At 49.4% G+C, this 26,670-nt stretch overlaps 1 protein-coding gene across 4 annotated transcripts in view; it reads left to right on the top strand.

Moving 5' to 3' along the window:
* Positions 1 to 26,670, top strand: part of CIITA (class II major histocompatibility complex transactivator) — a 47,966-nt gene that overhangs the window by 5,894 nt on the left and 15,402 nt on the right. For 2 of the 4 annotated variants that reach the window (XM_032144573.2, XM_032144577.2), the window contains exons 2-11: positions 13,160 to 13,306; positions 13,545 to 13,640; positions 16,527 to 16,589; positions 16,778 to 16,858; positions 19,357 to 19,401; positions 19,879 to 20,025; positions 20,499 to 20,642; positions 21,571 to 21,735; positions 22,585 to 22,653; positions 24,342 to 25,992. In XM_032144573.2, coding sequence (XP_032000464.1) covers positions 13,160 to 13,306; positions 13,545 to 13,640; positions 16,527 to 16,589; positions 16,778 to 16,858; positions 19,357 to 19,401; positions 19,879 to 20,025; positions 20,499 to 20,642; positions 21,571 to 21,735; positions 22,585 to 22,653; positions 24,342 to 25,992 — 2,608 coding nt within the window. The remainder of the gene's footprint in view (positions 1 to 13,159; positions 13,307 to 13,544; positions 13,641 to 16,526; positions 16,590 to 16,777; positions 16,859 to 19,356; positions 19,402 to 19,878; positions 20,026 to 20,498; positions 20,643 to 21,570; positions 21,736 to 22,584; positions 22,654 to 24,341; positions 25,993 to 26,670) is intronic. The other 2 variants (XM_032144574.2, XM_032144575.2) reach the window with 2 other exon arrangements.

The following is a 26,670-nucleotide window of genomic DNA, read 5'->3' as shown; positions in this document are numbered from 1 at the left end:
AGGCGGGGGGCGGGAGGGTACTTTGTTAAGTAGAGCCAGATGGGTCAGAACTAAAGAGTGGGGCCTGGCTTTGCTAACTGCAGTCACAAGATCCTCATCACTCCACCCCCTACCCCAGCACCAGGGTCAGATTCCCTTCCAGGAAAAACTTGTTGGACTCCTTTCCAGGTCATTGACAGCACTTAGGAGTGGCATGCAGAGGGGAGGCTACTGGAGCAGGGACAGACCAGGCAAGTCGGGAAGGGAACTCTTATCCCAACCCTGCATTCTGGACAGAGACTGAAGGTCTCCTGGCTGCAGCTCATACAGCTCATCTTCATTCTCATCCTGGGACCAGCAGGCCCTTCACCCACAATAACTTTACCCTTTACTGGCAAACGCACAAGCTGGAGATGATGGCTCATTTGAGTCTGAAGATTCTCCAAGTTGTTATGAGGTCAGTGTCCTCAATGGGGACCCAGAGAAGAGAGGTGGCTTGCCTGAACTTTCAGAGAGGGCATCTGTGGTGTCTTTTGTGGGGTTCTGTAGGATTTCCAGGCCCCTCTTGGAGGAAAAATAGAAGTAAGTTGTCTCAGGTCAGATTGTCTGGGAAGCCAAGTAGGAGACGGAGATTCGCATGTAGGAGGTTTACTGGGGACATTCACAGGAGGGAACACCTGAAGGAAAAGGGAAGAAAGCAGGGTTGGGAAGCAGCAGCAGTTGAGGGGCAATGCAGTCACAATAGAGGTCTTAGCCAATCCCACAGGGAGCACTCAAGCTGGGACAGCAAGGAAGCTAGACCTTCACATCCCTCCTCTACCCTCTGTCCTCCCATACAGGCATAGCCTCCCCCATGACGAATACTCAGCACCAGACTGATACATTTGTTATCATCCATGAACCTACATTGATGCATCATTATTACCCAAGGTCCATGGTTTGTTTACATGAGGGTTTACTCTTGGTATTGTAGATTCTGTGGGTTTGGACAGATATATGATGTAATGTATATGACATTATAGTATCACACAGACTCATTTCACTGCCCTAAAAATCCCCACACTCTGTCTATTCATCCCTCCCTCTCTCCCCCATAATCCTGGGCAACCGCCGACTTTTTATCTCCATCATTTTGCCTTTTTCAGACAAATAGCTGGAGTCATACGGTATGTAGCCTCTTCAGATTGGCTTCTTTCACTTGGTGGAGTTGTGTTTTTATTTATTTTTTATTATTTTCATGACTTTATTTATTTTTGAGACAGGGTCTCACTCTGTCACCCAGGCTGGAGTGCGGTGGCACAACCACAGCTCACTGAAGCCTTGACGACCTCTCCAGGCTCAAGTGATCCTCCCACCTCAGCCTTCTGAGTAGCCGGGACTACAGATGCACGCCACCATGCCCAGCTAATTTTTGTATTGTTTGTAGAGACGGGGTTTTGCCATCATGACCATGCTGCTCTCGAACTCCTGGGCTCAAGTGATCTGATCCACCCACCTCGGCCTCCCTAAGTCCTAGGATTACAGGCATGAGCCACCATGCCCAGGCTGAGCTGTGTTTTCAAATTGTACTCTGTGCAGCTTATTTTAGGCAAGAGAGGTTTCAAGGACAGAATTGAATCCTGCCTCTCCTTGCCCCAATCACCCATCCCTTCCAAGCCATCATCTTTCCAGAAGTCAGAGCTAGAAGGGACCTGAAAAGGGCCTCTAAGCCCCAGATGGCAAACCCAAGAACCAAAAAGGCCATAATGATGTGAAATGTGTCCCAGCAGAAGGCAATAGGGGGTAATGGAGCCTCTGGCAATCCTATTTAACCACAGCACTCTCTCTTCACCTGTTCAGGAATTTAGGATCCATGTAAAAGTTCATCTGAAAACCACTGCTCTTGTGTGACCCTCTTATTTAACAGATGAGGGCCCTGGGGACCAGAGAGGGGAACAGGCTTGCCCAAAGTCACACAGCCTCTCAGAAGCAGAGCAGTGCCCAGATCTCAGGTCTCATGACTCCCTGAGTCAATTCCATCCCACCAGGCTATTGCAAACACCGCCGTTTACATGACTGAGCTGGTCCTTCTTTCTTTAACCTGCCTCTAACTGCTGAGAAGCCCTTTGGCTAGGAATTGGAGCCAATTTTGCTTTGTTTTCAGCTTTCCTGCTCTGAAGTTACTTTGTTTGCCAGAGGTTGGTTGGTTCAAACCCAAAGGGCAGGGAGCTGCAATGGAAATCCATTCAAGGGTGCTGGAATTGGGATGGCAAAAAGGAATAGCAGGCAGATGTCAGCGGGGAGCAGCTCTTTGCATCCCACAGTTCCCAGAGAGCTTACCATTCTTTCATTCATTCATTCATCCATTCATTTATGAGACAAGGTCTCACTCCGTTGCCCAGGTTGGAGTGCAGTGGTACAGTCATTGCCCACTGCAGCCTCAAGCTCCTGAGCTCAAGCCGTCCTCCTGCCTCAGCCTCCCAAGTAGCCAAGACTACAAGGGCACTCCACCACACCCAGCTAATTTTTGTATCTTTTATTTCTGAAGAGATGGGGTTTCACTATGTTGCCCAGGCTGGTCTTAAACTCCGGGCCTCAAGTCATCCTCCCTCCTCAGCGTCCCAAAGTGCTGGGATTACAGGTGTGATCTCAGACAGCTTACCTCTTAATCACCTTTCCATCTGAGCTGGCAGCAGAGCTGGGAAAGTGCACCCAACACCCCGGATGCTGCAACTTTAGTGCTTCCTGCTCCTTTTCTGTGTGGAACTGGCCTGTTTAGGTACGCAGGGCCAGTCCCCTCCAAGACCCTCTGTAGAAAAAGACCCTAATGTACACCTGAATTCCGTTGCAGGACAGGACAGAATTGAATCCTGCCTCTCCCTGCCCCAGTCACTCATCCCTCCCAAGCCATTATCTTGGGACCTGCAAGGGCCTCCCAGCCAAGGGTGGCAAATCCAAATACCGAAGGGGCCATAATGATGTAAAATGTGTCCAGGCAGAAGGCAATAGGAAGTAGTGGGGCCTCTAGCAACAACTGTGTGTTCTCTATATAGAGATATCGTGATGGTAATTTACACACACACACTTATATTGACTTGGGAAACAAAACAAGTAGGCCTATCGACTGGATTCAACTTTTGATTTTGCAGCCAAGCCCCTGTGGCACAGCTGAGGAGCTTGCAGGTCAGAAAGGGGATTTAGAGCCAACCAATAGCAATATTTCCAGACCTCTCCTGACATGAAGCTCATCTGATCTCCTGCCCCAATTACGCACATATACATGCACACACATGCATGCACGCACATGCACACACGTCTTCCAGTCTCCCTGCCTTAAGGACAAATGATCAGATCCTGCAACTGTTTCCAGGCCCATAAGCCCCTGAGCGTTGCAGTGTTGCTACACGCCTTAGTTTCCTCTCCGTCTCTTGTGACCTCTTCGTGCCACTCCAGGAAGTGAAAGTCTTGAGTGAGACCAGTCGTTTCTCTTAAGTCCTCTCTCTGTCTCATTCTCCTGGGATATCTACACTTGGTTTGCAAACAGCAGGCTGGAGAGCGAGGGGCTTCTTCTTCTTCTACATCCAGCTCCTCCCCCATCCTTCTCCAAGTCCAGCATGTTCTTATGTCTCCCCCAGGACCCTGGGCTCTTGGGCACAAATCAAGCCATCCCCAGACAGCCTATGGGGTGGAAAGAGCAGAGGTTTGTTTCTTTGTGAACATCTATAGGTACCAGGCTCTGTGCAGGCCCTGTTGTTGGTGAGCCACAGAGGTACCAACCTCACCCCATGAATCCTCCTTTGTTTCTTTTCTTTTCAACCCTTGGGCCTTTAAACCTTCTATTAACTGCCCAGCGCAGCCCAGGTCATGGTACACTATGATCTTTGGTTCACGAGGGATTTCTCTTCATTAATGTCCCCATTTCCCATACTGGGTGCCCATTCTAATGCATTTCAGGTGTATCTTTGTTTGTATGTGCTCTTATAAAACATGTTTTGCCTTTTTTTTTTTTTTTTCTTAGGTGGAGTCTCACTGTGTCACCCAGGCTGATTTTTCTATTTTTAGTAGAGATGGGGTTTTACCATCTTGGCCAGGCTGGTCTCAAACTCCTGACCTCAGGTGATCCACCCACCTCGGCCTCCCAAAGTGCTGGAATTAGAGGTCTGAGTCACCGCCCCTGGCCACAGTTTCTTACTTTTGCATTCCGTACTATGTTATTAGGATCTACTTGCCTTGCTTCTGATGCATTTGGTCTTTGCTTCTAATCACGGACATTGTTCTCTGTGGAGTGCAGTGGTTACTTTTCACCTGTCCACACCCCCAGTGATGGACACCGAGGTGACCTCCAACTCTCTGTCACCACAAATAACACAGCAGTAACCATACTCAGATGGGTTCTCCTGGGGAGTTCTGGGAGCATTTCTTTGGGATATATAGACCCAAGAGCTGAATTGCCAGGTGGTAGGATCTACATATCCTTAGATATTCTACATGATGCCAGGTCGTTCTCCAGAGCGGCCCCATCCATCTACATTCCCACAAACATGTGTAACCAACACTTGGCATTTCCCAGATGTCTAACTTTTGCCAGTTGTACAGTATCAAGTGGCACCTTGCTGTTTTATTTTTGGAGTTTACATCTTAGTACCACTTACTCGCTAAGTCAATTTAGGCAAGTCGCAACAATCCAGTGAGGTAAGCACTGTGCCAACAAAATGCAGTCGATTCTGTGACTCAGAGAGGTTGAGTAACGTTTGCAAGGTCACACAGCAAGTGTGGAACTGAGATTTGAACCCAGAGCCTGCACCCTTAACCACTATGCTATTATTATGTATTGTCTCTCTCCTAAAATATCATCTGGGTCTACATTGCAAGCCTCTTTGGCAGGGACTGTGTGGCAAGCCTCTTTGGGGCCCGTAAGGAACTGAGCTCGGTGACTTTCTTATGGAGTGCTCACTAAATCATTGTTTTACAGCTTCAGAGGGGAAAAGTGAGAGACGTTTCTTAGAGTTTATCTGGAGGACTACAGGGTGCATGAGCAAAAGCGGAACTCATTTGAGCTATTATCCCCACAAAGAAGCTGTTTGGGGTCTGGTCATGGTAGATAGGCATTCCTAGGCCCCTGGCTTCCCAACACCATTTGGCCCCCGGAAGCAGCTTGTCATGAGGCTGGGGAGCAGGTTGGTGTTGGGGGGGGCCTTCGGGGAAAGGAAAAGGAGAAGACTGCCAGGCAATGAGGAATGAGAATCTCAAAAAGACTCAATTGAAGGGGCTCCAACACTCACTGAAATGGAGGCTCAGAGGGCGAAGGTAATGTACTCAGGATCAAAGGCAGAGCAGAAACTCAAACCATGTCTCTAGGCAAACAGTTCAGAGGTCTTCCCATTATTCCTCAGAAGGAGAAGTTCATGGTCAAGACTAGGGAAGTATTCCTTCTCATGCTTTTTTTCTTTTTTTTCTGTGAGACAGAGTCTTGCTCTGTCACCCAGGCTGGAGTGCAGTGGCGTGATTTGGGCTCACTGCAACCTCCGCCTCCCAGGTTCAAGCAATTTTCCTGCCTCAGCCTCCCAAGTAGCTGGGATTACAGGCACCCACCACCATGCCCAGCTAATTTTTGTATTTTTGTAGAGACGGGGTTTCACCATGTTGGTCAGGCTGGTCTTGAACTCCTGACCTCAAGTAATCCGCCAGCCTCGGCCTTTCAAAGTGCTGGGATTATAGGTGTGAGCCACCACCCCTGGCCTCCTTCTCATGCTCTTTAATCACAGTTCAGAGCAGTGCTGGAGGCGTTTAGGGGTAGCAAAAGAGCCTCCTTCTCCCTTGCAGATAGACTCCCCGCCTCTGGGAAGAAAACATCTAATGAACTGGATGTGATCTCAGCGCCTGCGTCTGTAAAATGGCTGTAATAACACCAATCTCCCAGAGTTGCCGTTAACAGTTGAAACAGAATAGTAAATGCAAGGCATCTAGCACAGGCCCAGACACAAAGAAATCTCCCCTGGTCACTCTCACAGAGGTAAGAAGCAAACTAATAATAAAAATGGTCATCACACATATTGTACTCACCATGCAGAAGTTGTGCTGCCTTCAGCTACTGTTCATTCAGCACTTACTGGTCGCCAGTCCCCTTTCTAAGGGCTCCATGCAACTTAACTGCCCTGATCCTATGAGTTGCCAATTATTATTATTCCCCACTTTACAGATAAGGAAACTGAGGCTCCAAGTGGTTTAAAAAATGAACTTGCCCAGATTGTAGTGCGTTGGTAACTAGGGATAATCTCAAAGTTGGGAAATTTCACCCCAGAGCTCACCATCTGAGCTCCCATTCGTCTCCCACCAGCTGAGATGGAATGTTATGCTGTGCACAGAAGAGATGCATGCACTGATCTTCAGATAGTTTAAGTCTGAGTTAGAACATTCCGGCAACACTTGATTTCCCTCAGGGGAGAGAGAAATGAATTGTTATTTCAGACACCTGTTTAGCGTCTACAATTAGCCTTTCAAATCCTGCATGCAGTCTGAAGTGGGGATGAAAATGAACCCCAAAAAGGATTTTTGATGGCAAAAAGATCAGGAATATTTTCTCAAGTTGGATGTGGAAGGTGGTGTCCCAGGGGGAAGCACAGTTTCAAAGAGGACCTTCTAAAAATACTGCCCATTTACCAAAAAGACACAGACCACGCCTCTGCCCTGCCCCCAGATGGCTCCTCAAGAGGAGAAATTGTCTTGCCACCCACGTCTTCCCTCGCCAGGGTAGTGGGGGGCCAAGAGCAACTCAAAAAGGCTATAGAGGGGCTGAGGCTTTGGAGATGGGTAGTTTGGTTCAAATCTCAGCTCACTAATCTCTCTGAGCCTGTCTCTTCATCTGAAAAACAGGAACACAAATAGCTGATGTGTAAGTTAGACCAAATAGGGTAATGCCTACGAGGCACGTCATTTGGTGCCTGGCACTTGCTGGGCACAGTGAATTCTAGTTCTGTATCATTGCCACGGATGAAGAGAGGCTGCCATGTGCGGAAACATGCTGAGAGCTGGGAGGAGGTGAGCTAGAGGGATGCGGTCCCTGCCCTCAAGACGAGCTAAAGGGCTCTGTCTCCTGCCATGGGATGATCAGGGCCATCTTTTCCCTCCACCCCGCTCTGGCGTTGTGGATTGGAGAAACAGTCCAATGAAGGGGACTTTGAAGCACTTCCTAAGCATTTATAGACATAGGAAACTTGGCTCTGGGGATAGAGGAGGGTACCACGCCAAGATTCAAGAAGATCTTGGTGTGACTGGGAGGCAGCTGTGGCGTTGTGGGGAAACCCAGAGTCTTGGGCCTGAGTTTCAGCTTTGACATCCCCTAATGTAATGGGCTTCCTTTGACTGTAGGCTTCCCACGTAGCTGGCACCCCTCACAGAACCCCCCTTGGCCTTCTGAAGATCCTGCAGGACAATCTATTTTTTTTTTTTTTTTTTTTTGAGATGGTATCTCACTTTGTCGCCCAGGCTGGAGTGCAGTGGTGCAATCTTGGTTCACTGCAGCCTCCGCCACCCAGGTTCAAGCGATTCTCCTGCCTCAGCCTCCCAAGTAGCTGGGATTACAGAAGCACACCACCGTGCCTGGCTAATTTTGTATTTTTAGTACAGATGGGATTTCACCATGTTGCCCAGGCTGGTCTCAAACACCTGACCTTAAGTGATCCGCCTGCCTCTGCCTCCCAAAGTGGTGGACTGCAAGGCAATCTTCATTCGCCAGATCTAATGTTGGGAAAACCGATGCTCAGAGAGGTCAAGTGTCTTGGCTAAGGCATCACAGCCAGAATTCAGATGCAAGCTCCTAAACCACGTGACGTTGGACAAGCCATTTCACTGAGGCATGTGAACCTCCTCCAAGCTCAAATGGGCATAACACTCTAATCTGCCTTCTCCCCAGAGCTTTTTGGGAACTCAGATGGTGGGGGGATGGAGGCAGAAGTCCATTGTGAGCTGCAAATCCTTGATCACCCAAGAGGAAGTGCTTAAGGTGCAGGCTTTGGTCTTAGGGAGGCAGGAAGCTGAAATGTGTATTGCGGGCTTCTGGGAGTGGGTTTCTTCTCGTCCAGGTTGAGCCAATGACGCAGATCTTAGGCCCTCCGGTGATTTTTTGCCCAGGCAACTTCTCAGTGGTGGTGATGGGGGGTGTGGCCAGACCATCCAAGCTGCCCTGCTGGCTGTGGGGCCCTTTTATTTTTTTTTTTTTTCCTGAGACACAGTCTGGCTCTATCACCCAGGCTGGAGTACAGTGGTGCAATCTCAGTTCACTGCAGCCTTGACCTCCCCGGGCTCAAGCAATCCTCCCACCTCAGCCTCCTGAGTAGCTGGGTCTACAGATGCACATCACCACGCCCAGCTAAGTTTTGTGTTATTTGTAGAGATAGGGTTTCGCCATGTTGCCCAGGCTGGTCTCAAACTCCTGGACTCAGGTGATCCTCCTGCCTCGGACTCCCAAAGTGCTGGAATTTCTACAGATGTGAGCCACCATGCCCGGCCTGTGGGGGCTTTCTTGTTCCTATGAAGTCTGCAGGGTCCCCTTATGCAAAAGAACAGAAAGCTCGGCTTCAAAAGGTTTGACCTCAGAAGAAATGGAAGGGAAAGTGTCCTTTTGTCACTCTCAAGGAGGTAAGAAGCAAACTAATAATAATGATGGCCATCACACATGTTGTACTCACCATGTAGATGTTGTGCTGCCTTAAACTTCTGTTCATTCAGCACTTACTGATTGCCAGTCCCATTTCTAAGGACTCCATGTGACTTAACTCCTCTAATCCTTATGAGTTGCCAATTATTATTCGCATTTTATAGATATGGAAACTGAGGCTCCAAGTGGTTTAAAAAATGAACTTGCCCAGGTTACAGTGTGTTGGTAGGTAGGGGTAGTCTCAAAGTTGGTAAATTTTACCCCAAAGCTCACGGTACTTCCCTTCTCAATGTATTTCTCTGACTGTGTGTTTAACCACACAGCAATGTCATCCAGAGTTTGAAGCGGAGCTCATCAATAAGTGGGGGTGGGCCAAATGTCTCCAGGCTCCTCCCTGCGGTCCCTCCCACCATTCCCCATCTGTGATACAACCTGTGTCTCTATGCTTGCGCCCAGATAGGACAAGGGTGATCATTTCATTGGGAACATTTTGATTGGGAGGAAAGAGCACCAGCCTGGGAGTCTTGGCGGGGGGAGTGGGGGAGCAGGGGCAGGGGCAGCCACCGACAGGCTATGAGGTCTTGTGCAAGTCACGTCCTTCCCAAGGTCTCAGTCTTATCATCTGCAGAGTGAAGGAAAGAGGTCAAGCTTGAAGGTCCCTGGCAGATCCGATGCCCTGTGAGAAAACTGAGTTTGGGTAACTTATTATTTTATAAATATGGAATTATCTTATAGATATTTTATAGGTATGGAATCATTTTATAGATATGCCCCAAAGTCCAAAGTCACACAACTCATTCATGGAGTTGCTAGGGTTAGTCTGGACCTCTTGTCACGAGATCGCACTGCCTCAAAGAGGAGACAGATTGCTGCAATGTAGGTTCTCAATAAGGAGCATGGGTGGAATGGGAGGCGGGCAGCAGGAGGAGCTGGGGCAAATGTGTCTTTTCTCACTGCTCTGAGAGAAGAGATTTCATGCCTGTGTCCTTGACCAAGGGGCTGGGAGCGGTGGAGCGTCCCACCCCCAACCATCTCCCAGCTTTGGCCCCGCTCCAGGAAAAGGGTGGTGGCCCCATCTTTCAGTTCTGCTTCCTCTAGTCATGGTTGGCTGGGACCTCACTGCAAGCCAGTTATGTTTGGGTTCCTGCAGCCCCCACTCAACCGTCATGAACGAGTGGCCCCAGCCAGTGCCCCAGCTTGGATTGGAAAGATCATTCTCTGTGACATCTGGGGTCTGTGCTGAGCCTCTCCACAGGCAGTGAGAGCTGTGGATGAGTGAAAGAAAATGGGTCTCTGGGACGGGTGTGGTGGCTCACACCTGTAATCCCAGCACTTTGGGAGGCAAAGGTGGGCGGATCACCTGAGGTCGGGAGTTCGAAACCAGCCTGACCAACATGGCGAAACCCCATCTTTACTAAAAATTAAAAAATTAGCCAGGCATGGTGGTGGGTGCCTGTAATGCCAGCTACTTGGGAGGTTGAAGCAGGAGAATTGCTTGAACCCAGGAGGCAGAGGTTGCAGTGAGCCCAGATTGCACCACTGCACTCCAGCCTGGGTGACAGAGTGAGACTCCGTCTCAAAAAAAAAAGAATATGAGTCTCTGGAATGGGGTGGCAAGTTGAGTGTGTGTTTTCTCATGAGTTTACCCTTCAATGTATTCTCTTCTGGGCCCAGAATAGGACAGCAGGAGGCTCCCTCTGGTCCTCCAGCTTCAGGGCCAGCTCTCCTCTTACCTCCTCCAGGAAGCTCCCTCTGTTTCTTTCCAGCCTTCATCTGCATGTCATGTGCGGTGGGTTGAAAGGTGGCCCCTCAAAAGATATGTCCATATCAAATCCCTGGAACCTGTCAGTGTGACTTTATTTGGGAAAAGCGTCTTTGCAGATAGAATTAAGTTAAGGGGCTGGGTGCAGTGGCTCATGCCTGTAATCCCAGCACTTTGGGAAGCTGAGACTGGAGGATCATCTGAGGTCAGGAGTTCAAGACCAGCATGGCCAACATGGCAAAACCCCATTTCTACTAAAAATACAAAAATTAGCTGGTCATGGTGGTGAGCACCTGTAATCCCAGCTACTCAGGAGACTGAGGCAGGAGAATCGCTTGAACCGGGAGGTGGAGGTTGCAGTGAGCCGATATAGCGCCGCTGCATTCCAGCCTGGGCAACAGAGCAAGCCTCTGTCTCAAAAGAATGAAAAAAAAAGAATTAAAGATCTTGAAATGGCATCATCCTGGATTATCTAGGTGGGTCCTAAATCCAATGACAAGTGTCTTTATAAGAGAAAGAGACTTGCTACATGAGGAGTAGGTGATGTGGCCACTAAAGCTGAGTTTAGAGTGATGCAGCCACAAGACCACAAGTCAAGGATCACCAGCAGTTCCCAGCAGCTAGAGGAGGCAAGGAAGGGTTCTCCCCTAGAGCCTCCAGAGGGAGCGTGGCCCTGCTGACACCTTGACTTCAACTTCTGGCCTCCAGAACCATGAGAGAATAAAGTGCTGTTGCTCTGAGCTACCTGGATGCTGGTACCTTGTTTCAGCAGCCCTGGGAAATGAATATACCATGGAAACATGGACCTGAACCACGGGTCCTGGCAGGGGCTTTGGAGCCACACACGTGAGCCTTCAGCTAGGCTTTCCCCAGCAAGAGCTGCATGATGTTGAGGAAGCTGCTTGTCTTCTCTGGGTCTCAAGTTCTTCATCTGCCAATGGAGACAATAATGCTTACTTCCTAGGTTTTAACAGCTTTATTGAGATGTAATTCACATATACAATGTGCCCACTTAAAAAGTACATTTCATGCCTGTAATCCCAGCACTTTGGGAGGCCGAGGAGACAGGCGGATCACTTGAGGTCAGGAGTTTGAGAGCAGCCTGGCCAACATGGTGAAACCCTGTGTCTACTAAAAATGCAAAAATTAGCTGGGTGTGTCTACTAAAAATGCAAAAAAGCAGCTGGGTGGCCTGTAATTCCAGCTGCTCAGGAGGCTGAGGCAGAAGAATGGCTTGAATCTGGGAGGCAGAGGTTGCAGTGAGCGAAGATTGCGCCCCTGCACTCCAGCCTGGGTGACAGAGACTCCGTCTTAAAAAAAAAAAAAAAAAAAAAAAAAGTACAGTTCAATGTTCTTTTGGGAATACTCAGAGAGTTGTGTGACCATCTCCTATCCCCACAGTCAATTTTAGCACATTTCATCAGCCCCTAAAGAAACTCCAGACCCATCAGCACTTGTTCTCCATTTCCTTCCAAAATCCCTCTCTGCCAAGCCCTAGGCAACCACTAATATGCTTTCTTTCTTAAAAAAGAATTAATAGAGATAGGCTTTTGCTATGTTGCCTGGGCTGGTCTTGAACACCTGGGCTCAAGCGATTCTCCTGTCTCAGCCTCTCAAAGTGCTGGGATTTCAGACATGAGCCACCATGCCCCCCCCCTTCTACTTTCTGTCTCCATGGATTTGCCTGTTTTGGTCATTTCAAATAAATAGAATCATACAATATGTGACCCTTTGTGTCCGGCTTCTTCACTTAGCATATATTTTTTAAGGTTCATCCATCTTCCAGCATGTATCAGTGCTTTCTCCCTTTAATGGTGGAATACTTTATTGTATAGATAAGCAACATTTTGTTTATCCATTTATTTTTTGGTGGATATTTCGGCTGTTTTTATATTTTGGCTATTATGAATTATCCTTCTGTGAACATTCGTGTATATGTTTTTGTGTTCGTATATCTGGTTTTTCTTTTCTTTTGTTTTATTAATAAATAATGTGATACATATTTATGGGGTACATGTGAATATTTATTACATTCATAGAGTGTATAATGATCATGTCAGGATATTTGAGGTATTCTCATCTGGGATTGTTTAAAGATTAAATGAAATAGTGTTAAAAGCATTTAATATGCCCTTCAACAAACGATGAGGAAATCTTAGAATCTGCTCAGACTCCTTCAGTTTACATATTAGGAAACTTAGGCACAGAAAGGAGCAGAGACTTGCTCAAGTCCACCCAAAGCAGTAGAGCACTGCAGTTAAATGCAGGGCTTCAGTCAGACTGTCTGGGTTCAAATCCTGTTTCCACTGGGACATGGGTTTCCTTACATAAATCACTTCACCTCTCTGAGCCTCGGTTTTCTCATATGCAAAGTGAGGATAATAATAATACCTTCCTTACATGGTTGCTGATATGAGTATTAATGTGCCAGCTCATGTGCCTGGCATATAGGAGGTGCTTTATAAATCTTAGCTGTTACCACTCATGGCATTGCCAAATGTGGGACGGGTCTCCTGACTCTCCGGTGTGAGATTGATGGACTCCACACTTTCCAGTTCCCTTTTCTACCTCCTGGGTATCTTCTCATATGGTTGTAAGTTCCTTGGAGGAAGGGAATGTGGCTTCCTCTCTCCACCACCCTGAGCATATAAGAGGTGCTGAATGAGCGCTTTTATTCACTCCTCGCATCCCCAGCCCTCACCAGCTGGGAATTGTTGTAGGTGTCAATCCTCTGCCTCTTTCCAACACCCTGTGAGGTGACTGAGCATTATCTTCCCTCCCAGGCAGCTCACAGTGTGCCACCATGGAGTTGGGGCCCCTAGAAGGTGGCTACCTGGAGCTTCTTAACAGCGATGCCGACCCCCTGTGCCTCTACCACTTCTATGACCAGATGGACCTGGCTGGAGAAGCAGAGATTGAGCTCTACTCAGGTGGGCCCTCCTCCCTCTGGTCTCTTCCGCTATCCCCCACCCCTCAGCTTGCTGTAGAGACGGCAATCGGGAAATTCTGGCCCCTGTGCTCCCGTCAGCACCACGGACAGCTCCCACATCTGTGGGACGCTCTCTGCAGATGGGGATGATCTCCCAGGCCTGCCCCGCCTCTCCTTCCTTCCCTACCAGCCCTCTTTCCAGAAATTTCCTTCTTCATCCAAGGGACTTTTCCTCCCAGAACCCGACACAGACACCATCAACTGTGACCAGTTCAGTAGGCTGTTGTCTGACATGGAAGGCGATGAAGAGACCAGGGAGGCTTATGCCAATATCGGTGAGGAAGCCCCTAAGCCCAGAAAAGAACAATCAAGGGCAAGGGTTCTTTGCTGCCACTTGTCAATATCACCCATTCGTCATAAGCCACGTCAGGCCCCTGCCACAGAAATCATTGCAAGGGGGATGCGGAGCAATGGCTGGAAGAACGGAGACTCCAGGGAAGAGCCAGGAGATGGAGGCCACTGGGGGAAATAGGCCCCTTCACTAATGACCACCAAGAAAACAAAATCTCATGTTTACATCCTCCAGCTCCATTTCTATATGCATTTCTGCTTCTTGCTTTTCTGTCCATCCTTTCTACAAAGCCCATACCATGCACCTCTTTCCCTTTTCCTCCCAGCTCCTTAGCCAAGCTACTCTGGTATTTGTAATAACCAGCATTTACTGGATACTCATAGTATGCTCATTGCTGTCCAAACATTATCATCTGGAACCCTTACAACAACAAAGGAAATACATATTATTAGTTTCTGTCTTTTACAAATGAGGAAATTGAGGTTTAGAGAGGTGAAACGACCTACCCAAGTTTGCATTAGAGATAGTAATGTGCAGTTCTGAAATTCTAACCTAGGTCTTTCTCATTTCAAAGTCCCCATTTTTAACCACAAAAAAAGAAACTGTCTGGGGTTGGAAGATTTGCTAAGGCTTATGCCGGGAAGCTAATTTGTAGCCTTAAGAAGAGCTACAGCTTTCAGACGAGGGTAGGACGCTTGGGGAGAGGTGGTGGTGGTGTTGCTGCTAGTGGTTTGTTTTTTGGGGGAGAGAAGTGCGATAGAGAATCCCTTCTCACCAGCATCACCACCACCTCATACAGAGCGTATGTTGAAACAGAAAAAAGTGGCCTTTTTCTGGAGGATGCAGCACCCACCAGGAAGTAACTGCCTGGCTAGCAAAGTGCAAGCCGGACTCCTGCCCCCATTTTCCCTGTTGGCTTGGGCACCCATGTGCAGTGAACAACCTGCAAAACTCTTCTTAGTGGTCCTTTTCTTGGCAACCCAGGAACAGCAGCATTCAGCAGTTCTGTGCTTGATCCAAATGTGGCCAATTTTTCCCCAGAGCACAGTTTATTGAAAATCATACCAAAGAAGAAAATGGAGGGGACTAGTAATTGTTCATGTTTCAGAAATTACAGAACTGAGAGCTTGACTGCTTCCTTCCCTTTCTGGGGATTTACATGGGGGAAGCAGAAGTAATTGGGGCTGAGGACATTCACATTTCCTCACAACTGGAGGCAGTCATTAAGGATTTGGGCATGTCGTAGGATTTGGGGTTTTTTTTCCCTTGGGGCATTTCCACAGGCAGTGAAAGCTGTCGAAGCTAGTAGATGAGGCAGTGTGTTAGTCCATTTTTTGTTGCTTAAAACAACATACCTGACACTGAGTAATTTATAAAGAAAAAAGTTATGGAGGCTGAGAAGTCCAAGGTTAGCGGCTGCATCTGGTGAGGGCCTTCTTACTGGTGAGGACTCTCTGCAGAGTCCCAAGGCAGTGTGGGGCATCACGAGGCAAGAGGTTTCAGTGCGATAGTCTCGCTTCCTCTTCTCATAAAACCACTAGTCTTACTCCCATGACAACCCATTAATTTATTAACCTGTTTATCCAGTAATCCATGAACGGATTAACCCATTCATCAGGGAAGAGCCCCAGTCACCTCTTAAAGGCCCCACCTCTCAATACTGCCACATAAGGGATTACATTTATACATGAGTTTTGGAGAAGACAAACATTCACGTCATAACAGGCAGCTGCGCCCAAGTCTGTTCCTCAAGTCTGTGGGTTTTCTCTCTGCTTCTGGAAGGTGAAGCCCAGGCCTGGGCAAGTATTCTTTTGCAGCATCCTGAAATATGACCTTAGCTTCCAAACGTGTAAAATGGAGATAGTAATCACACCCACCATCATGGGATGGTTGTAAGACTGAATAAGTTACAATGTGTAAAGCATTTAGAAAAGGAATTTGCACAGAGTAAGCGTTCAGTAGATGTTAGGTACTACCCCACAACTACCGTTATCATTATTGTCACCATCATTATTATCATCTTCATTTTCATCACCTTCATTATGGCCATCATTCCATTCCTCAGCTCAGAAGCCTTCTATGGCTCCCCATTGCTTATAAAATCAAGTCCTAACTTTCCCCAGCATGAAACTTCTACCACCATCACCTATCTCTCAGGGTTTCCTAAATACTCTGAACATCTTTCCTCACTCTGTCACTATGACCCAGAAAGCCATCTGTTCTCTTTCTCCCAGACTCTGCCCCATCTTTCAAGGCCTGGTTCCAGGATCCCTTCCTCTAGGAAGCCTTCCCTGATTGCCCTATTCCACTATACACTTTTTTTCTCGGACCTCATGTCATGGTGCCTATATTCCAAGGGCTCCGAGCCATGTACCCCTTTATATAGTTACCACTATTTATTGAGTGCCTACTGTATACCAGCTACTGTGTTGGATGCTCTAGATGTAGAACCTCTAATTATCACCATCGATTCCTGGGTAGTAGGCATTATTTATTCATCTTACACAGATCAGGAAATGGAGGCCCAGAGTGGTTAAGTAACTAGCCCAAGATTGCACAGCTAGCAGGGCTAGTGGAAAGTAGAGGTGGAATTTGAGCTCAAATCCTGCAGTAACTCTACCATTCTGCCTTTCTCTTCTTTGTAGCAGTAGATAAGTTTTCATGGATACATACCTCACCCTTTTGATTAGATTAAGGGCCCCTGGAGTGTCAGTGTTCATTCATTTGTTTGATCACTCATTCATTCAACAAACATTTCTTGAGCCCCCACTGTGTGCCGGGCCCAGAGGGTCCCCAGCCCAAGGCCTGGCACACAGTAGGCCTTCAGTGAGACCTTGTTGATTGACTGCGCTTTTCCTTGTCTGGGCAGCGGAACTGGACCAGTATGTGTTCCAGGACTCCCAGCTGGAGGGCCTGAGCAAAGACATTTTCAGTAAGTTTGTGGTGGGTGGGGAGGTCTTGGCTCAGCCTGCATTTCCTGCCTTGTTCCTTGGGGGGCACCCTAATACCTGATGACCATTCATTAATGGGCAGTCAGACCCTCTCCCCAAGGTGGGGACAATAGAGACTCACCTTGGGCTTCCATTGATTGTGTGGGTTGGTCTCTGGTTTTTCTCAAAGTAGAGCACATAGGACCAGATGAAGTGATCGGTGAGAGTATGGAGATGCCAGCAGAAGTTGGGCAGAAAAGTCAGAAAAGACGTGAGTGAGCCCCTCCCTGATCCAACCTAGCCTTGCTTGAGACCTGGACTTTCCTTGACTCCAAAGCCTGCTGTGGCTCCAACTTGCTTCCCTTGCTAAGTCCTGTCTGGTTGGGAGGCCCTTTAAAAGCCAACAGGAGCCTTAAAATGTACATCTGATTATTTCATGGTGCTGATAACCCTCCAATGGCTACAAAATACATGCCACAAGGCCCATATGGCCCTTCCTCCCTCTCCAAACCCACTATGAGACACCATGCTTCAGCCACCACCAGCTTCTCCACTCCTGTAACCCATGCACCCTTTCAAGCCTCGGGGCCTTTGCAGTTGCTATAGTCTCTACCTGGAATGCCCTTCCCCCAGTTCTTCCCATGGCTGACTCCTTTGAATGTTTCTGGTCTTGGCTAAACTGTCACCTCCTCCTGGAACCCTTCTCTGACCACCCTTCCGTGTAGATTAGCTCAGTTATTCTCACCTTGTGTGTCTTTTTCCTTGCAGTTTGGCACTCATTACCATCTGGACATATTTTATGCCTTGCTCTCTCACTGCGAGGACAGGGACCTCGTCTTTCTTGCTCATGACTGCTTCCCCAGCATCTAGTGCAGTGCCTGGTATGCAGTAGCACCTCAGTAGATATCTGTTGAATGAAAACATCTGTAAAATGAGTGTAACAGTTAACTGAGTACTTATTATGGGTCTGACCATGTGTAAGCCCTGTATCTATTTATTTAGTTTTTAAACAGGAGAATCGCACACAAGGTATAAGAATTTTAAAAGTGCAAAGAATATCCAGTGAAGGCTGGGTGTAGTGGCTCACACCTGTAATCCCAGCAGTTTGGGAGGCCAAGGGGGACGGATCCCTTGAAATGGAGTTTGACACCTGCCTGGCCAACATGGTGAAACCGCGTCTCTACCAAAAAATACAACAATTAGCTAGGTGTGGTGGTGCACGCCTGTAATCCCAGCTACTCGGGAGGCTGAGGCAGGAGAATCGCTTGAACCCAGGAGGCAGAGGTTGCAGTGAGCTAAGATCACGCCACTGCACTCCAGCCTGGGTGACAGAGTAAGACTCTGTCTCAAACAACAACAAAAAGAATATTCAGTGAAAAAAAAAATCTCCCTCCCACTCCTGTTCTGTAGTCCCTCGGTTTTGCTCCTATCTTAGTCAACCTATGTGACCAGCTTCCTTTTTGCCTTGTCAGAAATAAAGCGAGCTCCTGTATTTGCTTTAATTTTCCATGAAAATGGCCACATTTTATTTACACTATTCTGCGCTTTGCTTTCTTCATTTACTATGTCTGGGAGGTCACATTCCATATTATTGAGGGAGAGGACATGGTTCTATCTTCAGCAGCTTCTTTCTTTTCTTTCTTTTCTTTGTTTTTCTTCTTTATGTTTTCATTTGATAAGTATTTCCCCCCAAGATTTTATTATAAAAGATTTCGGCGAGGCATGGTGGCTCACATCTGTAATCCCAGCACTTTGGGAGGCCAAGGCAAGCAGATCACCTGAGGTCAGGAGTTTGAGACCAGCCTGGCCAACATGGTGAAACCCCATCTCTACTAAAAATACAAAACTTAGCCAGGCATGGTGGCAAACGTCTGTAATCCCAGCTACTGCGGAGGCTGGGGCAGAAGAATCGCTTGAACCCAAGAGGCAGAGGTTGCAGTGAGCCAAGATTGCGCCACTGCACTTCTGCCTGGGCAACAGAGCTAGACTCCATTTCGAAAAAAAAATATGTTTTCAAGATACAATAAAGGGGAAAGAATGGTACTATGAAGGTCCATATACCCACCATGTACCACTTTGCTTCTACAATTAATGTTGGGTTTTATTCATCTTATCACATCTCTATCCATCTGTCCATCCCTCTATCCATCCACCTACCCACTCATTGTATTTTTGGTACATTTCAATGTACATTTCAAATGTAAATTGCAGATTTACACTTCCCCTTGTGTACTTCAGCATCCCTTCTTTTAAGGCCATATGGTGTTTCGTTGGGTAGATAAACCATAATTTGTTTAAGCAGCCCCTTGCTAAGGGACACGTGGGTTTTTAATCTGTTGCTGTGAGTGCTTGATACTCAGTCACTGATTTCTGGCATACTCCTGCAATGCAGGAACCACCATCCCCATTTCATAGATGTGAGATCAAAGTTTCAGAGAAGCTGCATTGCAAAGGCATACAGCTAGGAAGGGATTCAAAAGCAGGTTGCTTTGTTTCGTTTTGTTTTGTTTTTTGGCCCAAACCCATGTTGTGTCCCCATTTGTGACTCAGCCTCTTCTGCTGCTGCACTGCCTGGGGTGGTTTGAGATGAGGTTTGGGTTCAAGCCAAGGAGCTGGGGTTGGAATGGTTAGAGGAAGGGGAGGAAAGGGGACCCCCAAGACTACTTCCCAGCCTTGAAGTTAAGGCCATATGGCCTGCTAGAGTCCTGAGCCCCTTCTGACTTGGGACATCCTCTCCCTGGGGCAGCTTATCACATGCTCTCTCTGCAGCCTTCCCAGAGGAGCTTCCAGCAGACCTGAAGCACCGGAAGCCAGGTGAGCAGGGCAGGTGGGCTGGGGTTGGGAGGGGTGGATGCCTTGGGGAGGGGATGGAAGAGATTGAATTCCTGGCCCAAGTCTGATGGGGACAGTGCATGGTGCAGCCCCTGCCCTTCTTTGGGTAAAGCCTGAGAGCTTGGGGCCCCTTAGGGTCCCCTGAGGGGCTCACGACTCTTTGTGGAAGGTGGTAGGGGCTTGGAGCTAACAGCTTGTTCATAGGTTCTATTCTGCCCCAGCTCTCTGTGTGGAGGCCCTAGGGTCCTGCTCAGCAAAGCTCTGAGCCAAGTCACAAGGAGAGGACTGGGGGGCTGCCTGGCACAGAGCAGTTGCTGATCAACGCAGCTGCAGCCAGGGCTGAGAAGATGACAAGCATTTCCTCTGTCAGGAGAGACATCCATGCCACTCCAGGGCCCTCCCCATCCCAGGAAGACCCCTCCAAGCACCCAGCCTCTAACACAGCCCCCTTCCTCACAGCTGAGCCCCCCACTGTGGTGACTGGCAGTTTCCTAATGGAACCAGCGAATGACTCCTCCACCCTGCCCTGCCTGCCACTGCCTGCTCTGTTCAACGAGGAGCCAGCCTCCGGCCAGATGTGCCTGGAGAAAACCGACCAGATGCCCAGTATGTTAGGGGGCTTGGAGAGGGTGGGCTTTCTCTCTCTTGGGAGGTGGATGAGGAGTTGACACTAAGGCAGGGACTGTCAGGAACTGGACCTCACCCCTCCCCCACCCTATCAGTGTCTCTCACCTCTGCCCCAGCCAGTTTTATCCTTGGGGCCCCAATCAGCTCAATCTCTGGCAAAGAACATGCCTCAGAAGGAAACACATCCGTGCGAGGATTAGGAGGGAGTCTCTACCAATTAGGGCATTCACCTGCCAGCCTTAGTCATTCATCAGCTCTTCATGGAGCCCCTTCTCTGTGCCAACTGCTCTGCTAGGTGCTAAGAATTCCATCAGGGCAGGACAGAAACAGCTACTGCTCTTAGGGAAATTACGGCCCTTTAGAGGAGTCAGACATTAATCAAATAAGCAAAAGCAGAATGGCAAACACAGGTGCTATGCAAGATCCCACCTCGCTGCCTTTGTCTCTTCTAGTGCCTTCCTCCAGTTCCTCATTGAGCTGCCTGAATCTCCCTGAGGGACCCATCCAGTTTGTCTCCACCATCTCCACTCTGCCCCAGGGGCTCTGGCAAATCTCTGGGGCTGGAACAGGGATCTCCAGTATATTCATCTACCACGGTGAGTGCAGGGCCTGGCTCCCCGACCACCTCTCCCTCCTACCTGACTACTCCCTGACCTCATCCTCCCCATACTCCACACACTTGGCAGTGGTGCCCTAGCACCTTCTCATGATCCTCCCTCCCCAGCACAACTTTCTCTGCCCCTATTTCCCAAAAATCAAAGCAGAGAAGCAGAGATTCCTGAGGCGGTCTGGGTGCATGACCAAGAGTGGTTGTGTGGCCTTCCATATGTTGCTTTCCCCTTCTGACCCTTAGTTTTTCCTTATTTTTTTAAATGTTTTTGTTTTTAAATTGCAACGTCAATACATCCTCATTAATAAGCTAATGATAAGTGATGTTTACAGGAATTCACTGTCTCTCTCACTCTTTTAGTATACTGATGTGAATAGTTTGGTGTGCATCCTTGCATAGCTTTCTCTGGTTTGTCTTGTTTCTTAATCAGTAAAATGGTCCCTACTGACCCACAACACTGAGGGGTTGTGAATTGTCCCAGGGAAGGTGTGTTTGGGCTCTCAGGGATGAGGCCAGGAGGTTGCTTCCACTCAAGTCCAGAGCATCAATTCATGGTTGCATGAAAATTTCAGTATAACACACTGGTATCTCAGAAGCAGAGAAGCAGTTCCTGATATCTAGGAAAATGAGCACTGACCACACAGCAGGAAGAGTGCAATAGTAGTACCTGCCCTAAGCCCCTTATGAGCTAATTGCACCCATTTCACAGATTGGAAAAGCAAGATTCCAGGAGCTAGATGTAACTCCAGAGCTCTTTCCTCAGCTCTGTCCTGAAATATCTTCCTTTGGAAGTTCTCCTCTCTTCTCTCCAGACTTCCTGAGCTCCACAGCCTGGTTTGGAGTAGGGGTGACCCAAGAGCATTTCTGGAATCAATACCTGGTTATTCTCACACCCCTCTCCACCCCGAATGTAGGTGAGGTGCCCCAGGCCAGCCAAGTACCCCCTCCCAGTGGACTCACTGTCCACGGCCTCCCAACATCTCCAGACCGGCCAGGCTCCACCAGCCCCTTCGCTCCATCAGCCACTGACCTGCCCAGCATGCCTGAACCTGCCCTGACCTCCCGAGCAAACATGACAGGTAAGGACCCTCAGGGCCTGTGAGAGGTACTAGAAGCAGGATCGAGGCCCTGGGGAAGGAATAGTCTCAAGTAAGATCCACAAGCAAAGCTGCCTGTAGGGACAACAGGTCATATTTAGGGGTCATTCAGGACAGGGAGTTTCTCCAGGGAGTGGCGGCATGGTTGTGGGACAATGGACAGCTAGAGAATCCACATCCCATCCAAATACAGCCATCAGCCTTCAGCTGCTTGTTACCCAGCAGAAAAGCCAGACAATGTGGTCAGATCTTTTGAAGCTGAAAACCCTGATTTTTACATAGATATTGTGATTTTTTAATTTTTATTTTATTATTTATTTATTGTTGAGATGGAGCCTTGCTCTGTTGCCCAGGCTAGACTGCAGTGGTGCGATCTCAGCTCACTGCAACCTCCGCCCTACAGGTTCAAGTGATTCTCCTGCCTCAGCCTCCGGAGCAGCTGGGATTACACGTGTGCACCATCACACCCAGCTAATTTTTGTAATTTCAGTAGAGACAAGTTTTACCATGTTGGCCAGGCTGGTCTCGAACTCCTGATCTCAAGTGATCCACCTGCCTTGGCCTCCCAAAGTACTGGGATTACAGGCGTGAGCCACTGCACCCAGCCTGATATTGTGATTTTTTTTTTTTAAACATGAGTGAAATTTTTTAAAGTACAGTTGGCCAAAGAAAGACATCTTTGAGTTAGATACAGCCTCAGGCCTCTATCTTATAACCTCCGTCTTGGGAAACTCAGCCCATGAAGGCTGTAAGGACTAAGTGGCCCAGAGGGAGGGGAGTCCCCAGGGGTAACCCTCACCCTAAATCTGGCACCTGCTTCTCCATCTCCAGAGCACAAGACGTCCCCCACCCAAAGCCAGGCAGCTGGAGAGGTCTCCAACAAGCTTCCAAAATGGCCTGGTGAGTGGTGCGGGATCTCTCTGCCCTGGGTGCTGGAGATGGAAGCCCGAATCTGGCTTCACATCACTCATTCACTTGACACTTATTCAATCCCTTCTTTGTTGGCTCACACATTCATTTATTTATTCATTCATTAATTCACTTATTTGATGATGCCATCATTTCACCATTTACTCCACCACTCCCTCAAATAATATTTATGGCTCTTCAATAAGCCTGCACTGGGTGTTGACATTTCATTTTCAGGCTGAGAGAATGAATGAGGGGCAAGCGAATGATGAAGTGAGTGAGTGGATGAAGTGAGAAGTTGATGAGGATAGGAGCAATGGAAAGTGAGAATAAACCAGTGAATAGGAGAATTCCTAAATTACTAAATGCTTACTCTCACATACTGGTCTAAGCATGTTAGGTATATTAAATTGTTAACATCTCACACTATCCCAATATTATCCCCATTTTCCAGACGAGGCTACTGAGGCATGGTGGGATGTATAGCATGCTCAGAATTGTTCCAACAAGTGGTACAGCTGGGATTTGAACCCAGGCACGTGGGCTCCACTGTCTTAACTCTTAACACTCCCTCCCATGACCTCCCCACGGAGAGTGAGTAGTGATCAAGCGAAGAAAAAGGTTAGTGAGTAAATGAAGGAATGAGAAAAGGTGGCCATGCATGGTAGCTTACTCCTGTAATCCCAGCACTTTGGGAGGCCAAGGCGGGTGGATCACCTGGGGTCAGAAGTTCGAGACCAGCCTGGCCAACATAGTGAAACCCCATCTCCATTAAAAATACAAAAATTAGCCGGACTTGGTAGTGGGTGCCTGTAATCCCAGCTACTTGGGAGGCCAAGGCAGGAGAATCGCTTAAACCCAGGAGGTGGAGGTTGCCGTGAGCTGAGATTGCGCCAGTGCCCTCCAGCCTGGGCAACAGAGCAGGAGCCATCTCAAAAAAAAAAAAGAGAGAGAGAGACAGAGAAAAGGTCTAAAAGGAGTGGACACTTAAACAAGAGAGAGGATGAGTGAAGGAATGGGTGTGGAAATGAGTGAACTAATGAATGAGTGGGTGACTGAATGAAGCAGTTGATGAAGACTGTATGGGGGCCAGATGTGGTGGCTCACACCTGTAATCCCAGCACTTTGGGAGGCCAAGGTGGAAGGATTGCTTGAGCCCAGGAGTTCAAGACCAGCCTGGGCAAAATAGTGAGAACTTATCTCTACAAAAAACAAAATAGAAAAATCAGCCAGGCATGGCAGTGGTCGCCCGTAGTCCCAGCTACTCAGGAGGCTGAGGTGGGAGGATTGCTTGAGCCTGTGAGGTTGAGTCTGCGGTGGGCCATGATCGTGCCACTGCACTCCAGCCTGGGCAACATAGTGAGACCCCATCTCTACAAAAAAAATCAAAAAATTATCTGGGCATGGTGTCACATGTCTGTGGTCCCAGCTACTTGGGAAGTGGAGTCAGGAGGATTGCGTGAGCCCAGGAGGTTGACGCTGCAGCGAGCTGTGATCACCCCACTGCATTCCAGCCTGGGTGAAAAAGCCAGACCCTGTCTCAAAGCATAACAAAATAAACAAACAAAAACTGTGTGGGGAACAGATGCAAATGATGGTGGCAGTGCTGGCCTTGTGGTGGCTGGCCCTGGCCCTGCCTCTCGCATATCCCTACCCTGACACTCCCCTGGCCTTTGCAGAGCCGGTGGAGCAGTTCTACCGCTCACTGCAGGACACGTATCGGGCCGAGCCCGCAGGCCCCGATGGCATCCTGGTGGAGGTGGATCTGGTGCGGGCCAGGCTGGAGAGAAGCAGCAGCAAGAGCCTGGAGCGGGAACTGGCCACCCCGGACTGGGCAGAACGGCAGCTGGCCCAGGGAGGCCTGGCTGAGCTGCTGTTGGCTGCCAAAGAGCACCGGCGGCCACGTGAGACACGAGTGATTGCTGTGCTGGGCAGAGCTGGTCAGGGCAAGAGCTACTGGGCTGGGGCAGTGAGCCGGGCCTGGGCTTGTGGCCGGCTTCCCCAGTACGACTTTGTCTTCTCTGTCCCCTGCCACTGCTTGAACCGTCCGGGGTATGCCTATCGCCTGCAGGATCTGCTCTTCTCCCTGGGCCCACAGCCACTCGTGGCGGCCGATGAGGTTTTCAGCCACATCTTGAAGAGACCTGACCGTGTTCTGCTCATCCTAGACGCCTTCGAGGAGCTGGAAGCGCAAGATGGCTTCCTGCACAGCACGTGCGGACCGGCACCGGCGGAGCCCTGCTCCCTCCGGGGGCTGCTGGCCGGCCTTTTCCAGAAGACGCTGCTCCGAGGTTGCACCCTCCTCCTCACAGCCCGGCCCCGGGGCCGCCTGGTCCAGAGCCTGAGCAAGGCCGACACCCTATTTGAGCTGTGCGGCTTCTCCACGGAGCAGGCCCAGGCCTACGTGATGCGCTACTTTGAGAGCTCAGGCATGACTGAGCACCAAGACAGAGCCCTGATGCTCCTCCGGGACCGGCCATTTCTTCTCAGTCACAGCCACAGCCCCACTTTGTGCCGGGCAGTGTGCCAGCTCTCAGAGGCCCTGCTGGAGCTTGGGGAGGACGCCAAGCTGCCCTCCACGCTCACGGGACTCTATGTCGGCCTGCTGGGCCGTGCAGCCCTCAACAGCCCCCCGGGGGCCCTGGCAGAGCTGGCCAAGCTGGCCTGGGAGCTGGGCCGCAGACACCGAAGTACCCTACAGGAGGACCAGTTCCCATCCGCAGACGTGAGGAACTGGGCGATGGCCAAAGGCTTAGTGAAACACCCCCCGGGGGCCGCAGAGTCCGAGCTGGCCTTCCCCAGCTTCCTCCTGCAATGCTTCCTGGGGGCCCTGTGGCTGGCTCTGAATGGCGACATCAAGGACAAGGAGCTCCCGCAATATCTAGCATTGACCCCAAGGAAGAAGAGGCCCTATGACAACTGGCTGGAGGGCGTGCCGCGCTTTCTGGCCGGGCTGATCTTCCAGCCTCGCGCCCGCTGCCTGGGAGCCCTAGTCGGGCCATCGGCGACTGCCTTGGCGGACAGGAAGCAGAAGGTGCTTGCGAGGTACCTGAAGCGGCTGCAGCCGGGGACCCTGCGGGCGCGGCAGCTGCTGGAGCTGCTGCACTGCGCCCACGAGGCCGAGGAGGCTGGAATTTGGCAGCACGTGGTGCAGGAGCTCCCCGCCTGCCTCTCTTTTCTGGGCACCCGTCTCACGCCTCCTGATGCACATGTACTGGGCAAGGCCTTGGAGGCGGCGGGCCAAGACTTCTCCCTGGACCTCCGCAGCACTGGCATTTGCCCCTCTGGATTGGGGAGCCTCGTGGGACTCAGCTGTGTCACAGGTTTCAGGTGGGGCGAGGGGCTTGGGGAAGAGGCATCCTTGTGTTGGGCATTAACTGTGGTCTTGGTGCCAAGCCCAGTGCTCTGTGGGGTCTCTTTTAGTATGCAGAGCAGCCGGGTGGGGCAGAATGGATTCTCTCCATTTTTAAGATGAGGATGTTGAGGCTCAGAGAGAGGCAGCCACTTGCCACACAGCAAGTGAGAGGCAGTGGCATTCTTCCAATCAATATTTGAAGGCCCGCCATGTGCCAGTCACTGGGATATGTCTAGAATCTGAGACTGACCTGGGCTCAAATTTGTTTTATTCTTTCCACCCCCTAAGCAAGCCACCGTTTTCTTGTGCTAAGAGTAAAGCCATGGCCTCCGCTTGGACTGTCTGCCTCCATTCTCTCCTCTTCCACTCCATTTTATATTCAGCAACCAGACCAATCTTCTCAGAACTTGAATCTGATTGTGTCTCATCCCTGCTTACAATCCTTCAGGTACACTCCACCACTGTCGGGATGAAGTCTAAATTCCTTAATTTGGTTTCATTAAGCCGGTCTGCAATGTGCTTGAGCATTTCAGCTTAATCTCCAGAGGATTGCTTCCGTATTTCCCCCTAAACATAATTTACCCAAGCTGTAAGGTCCTACAGAATTGTGCCAATAATTTAGCAGTGAGCTTCCTGGTAGCCGAAGCAAAAAG

This window comes from Hylobates moloch, unplaced genomic scaffold, assembly GCF_009828535.3.
Source record: "Hylobates moloch isolate HMO894 unplaced genomic scaffold, HMol_V3 SCAFFOLD_23, whole genome shotgun sequence".
Lineage (NCBI taxonomy): Eukaryota > Metazoa > Chordata > Mammalia > Primates > Hylobatidae > Hylobates > Hylobates moloch.
This window is presented reverse-complemented; position numbering and strand designations above follow the sequence as displayed.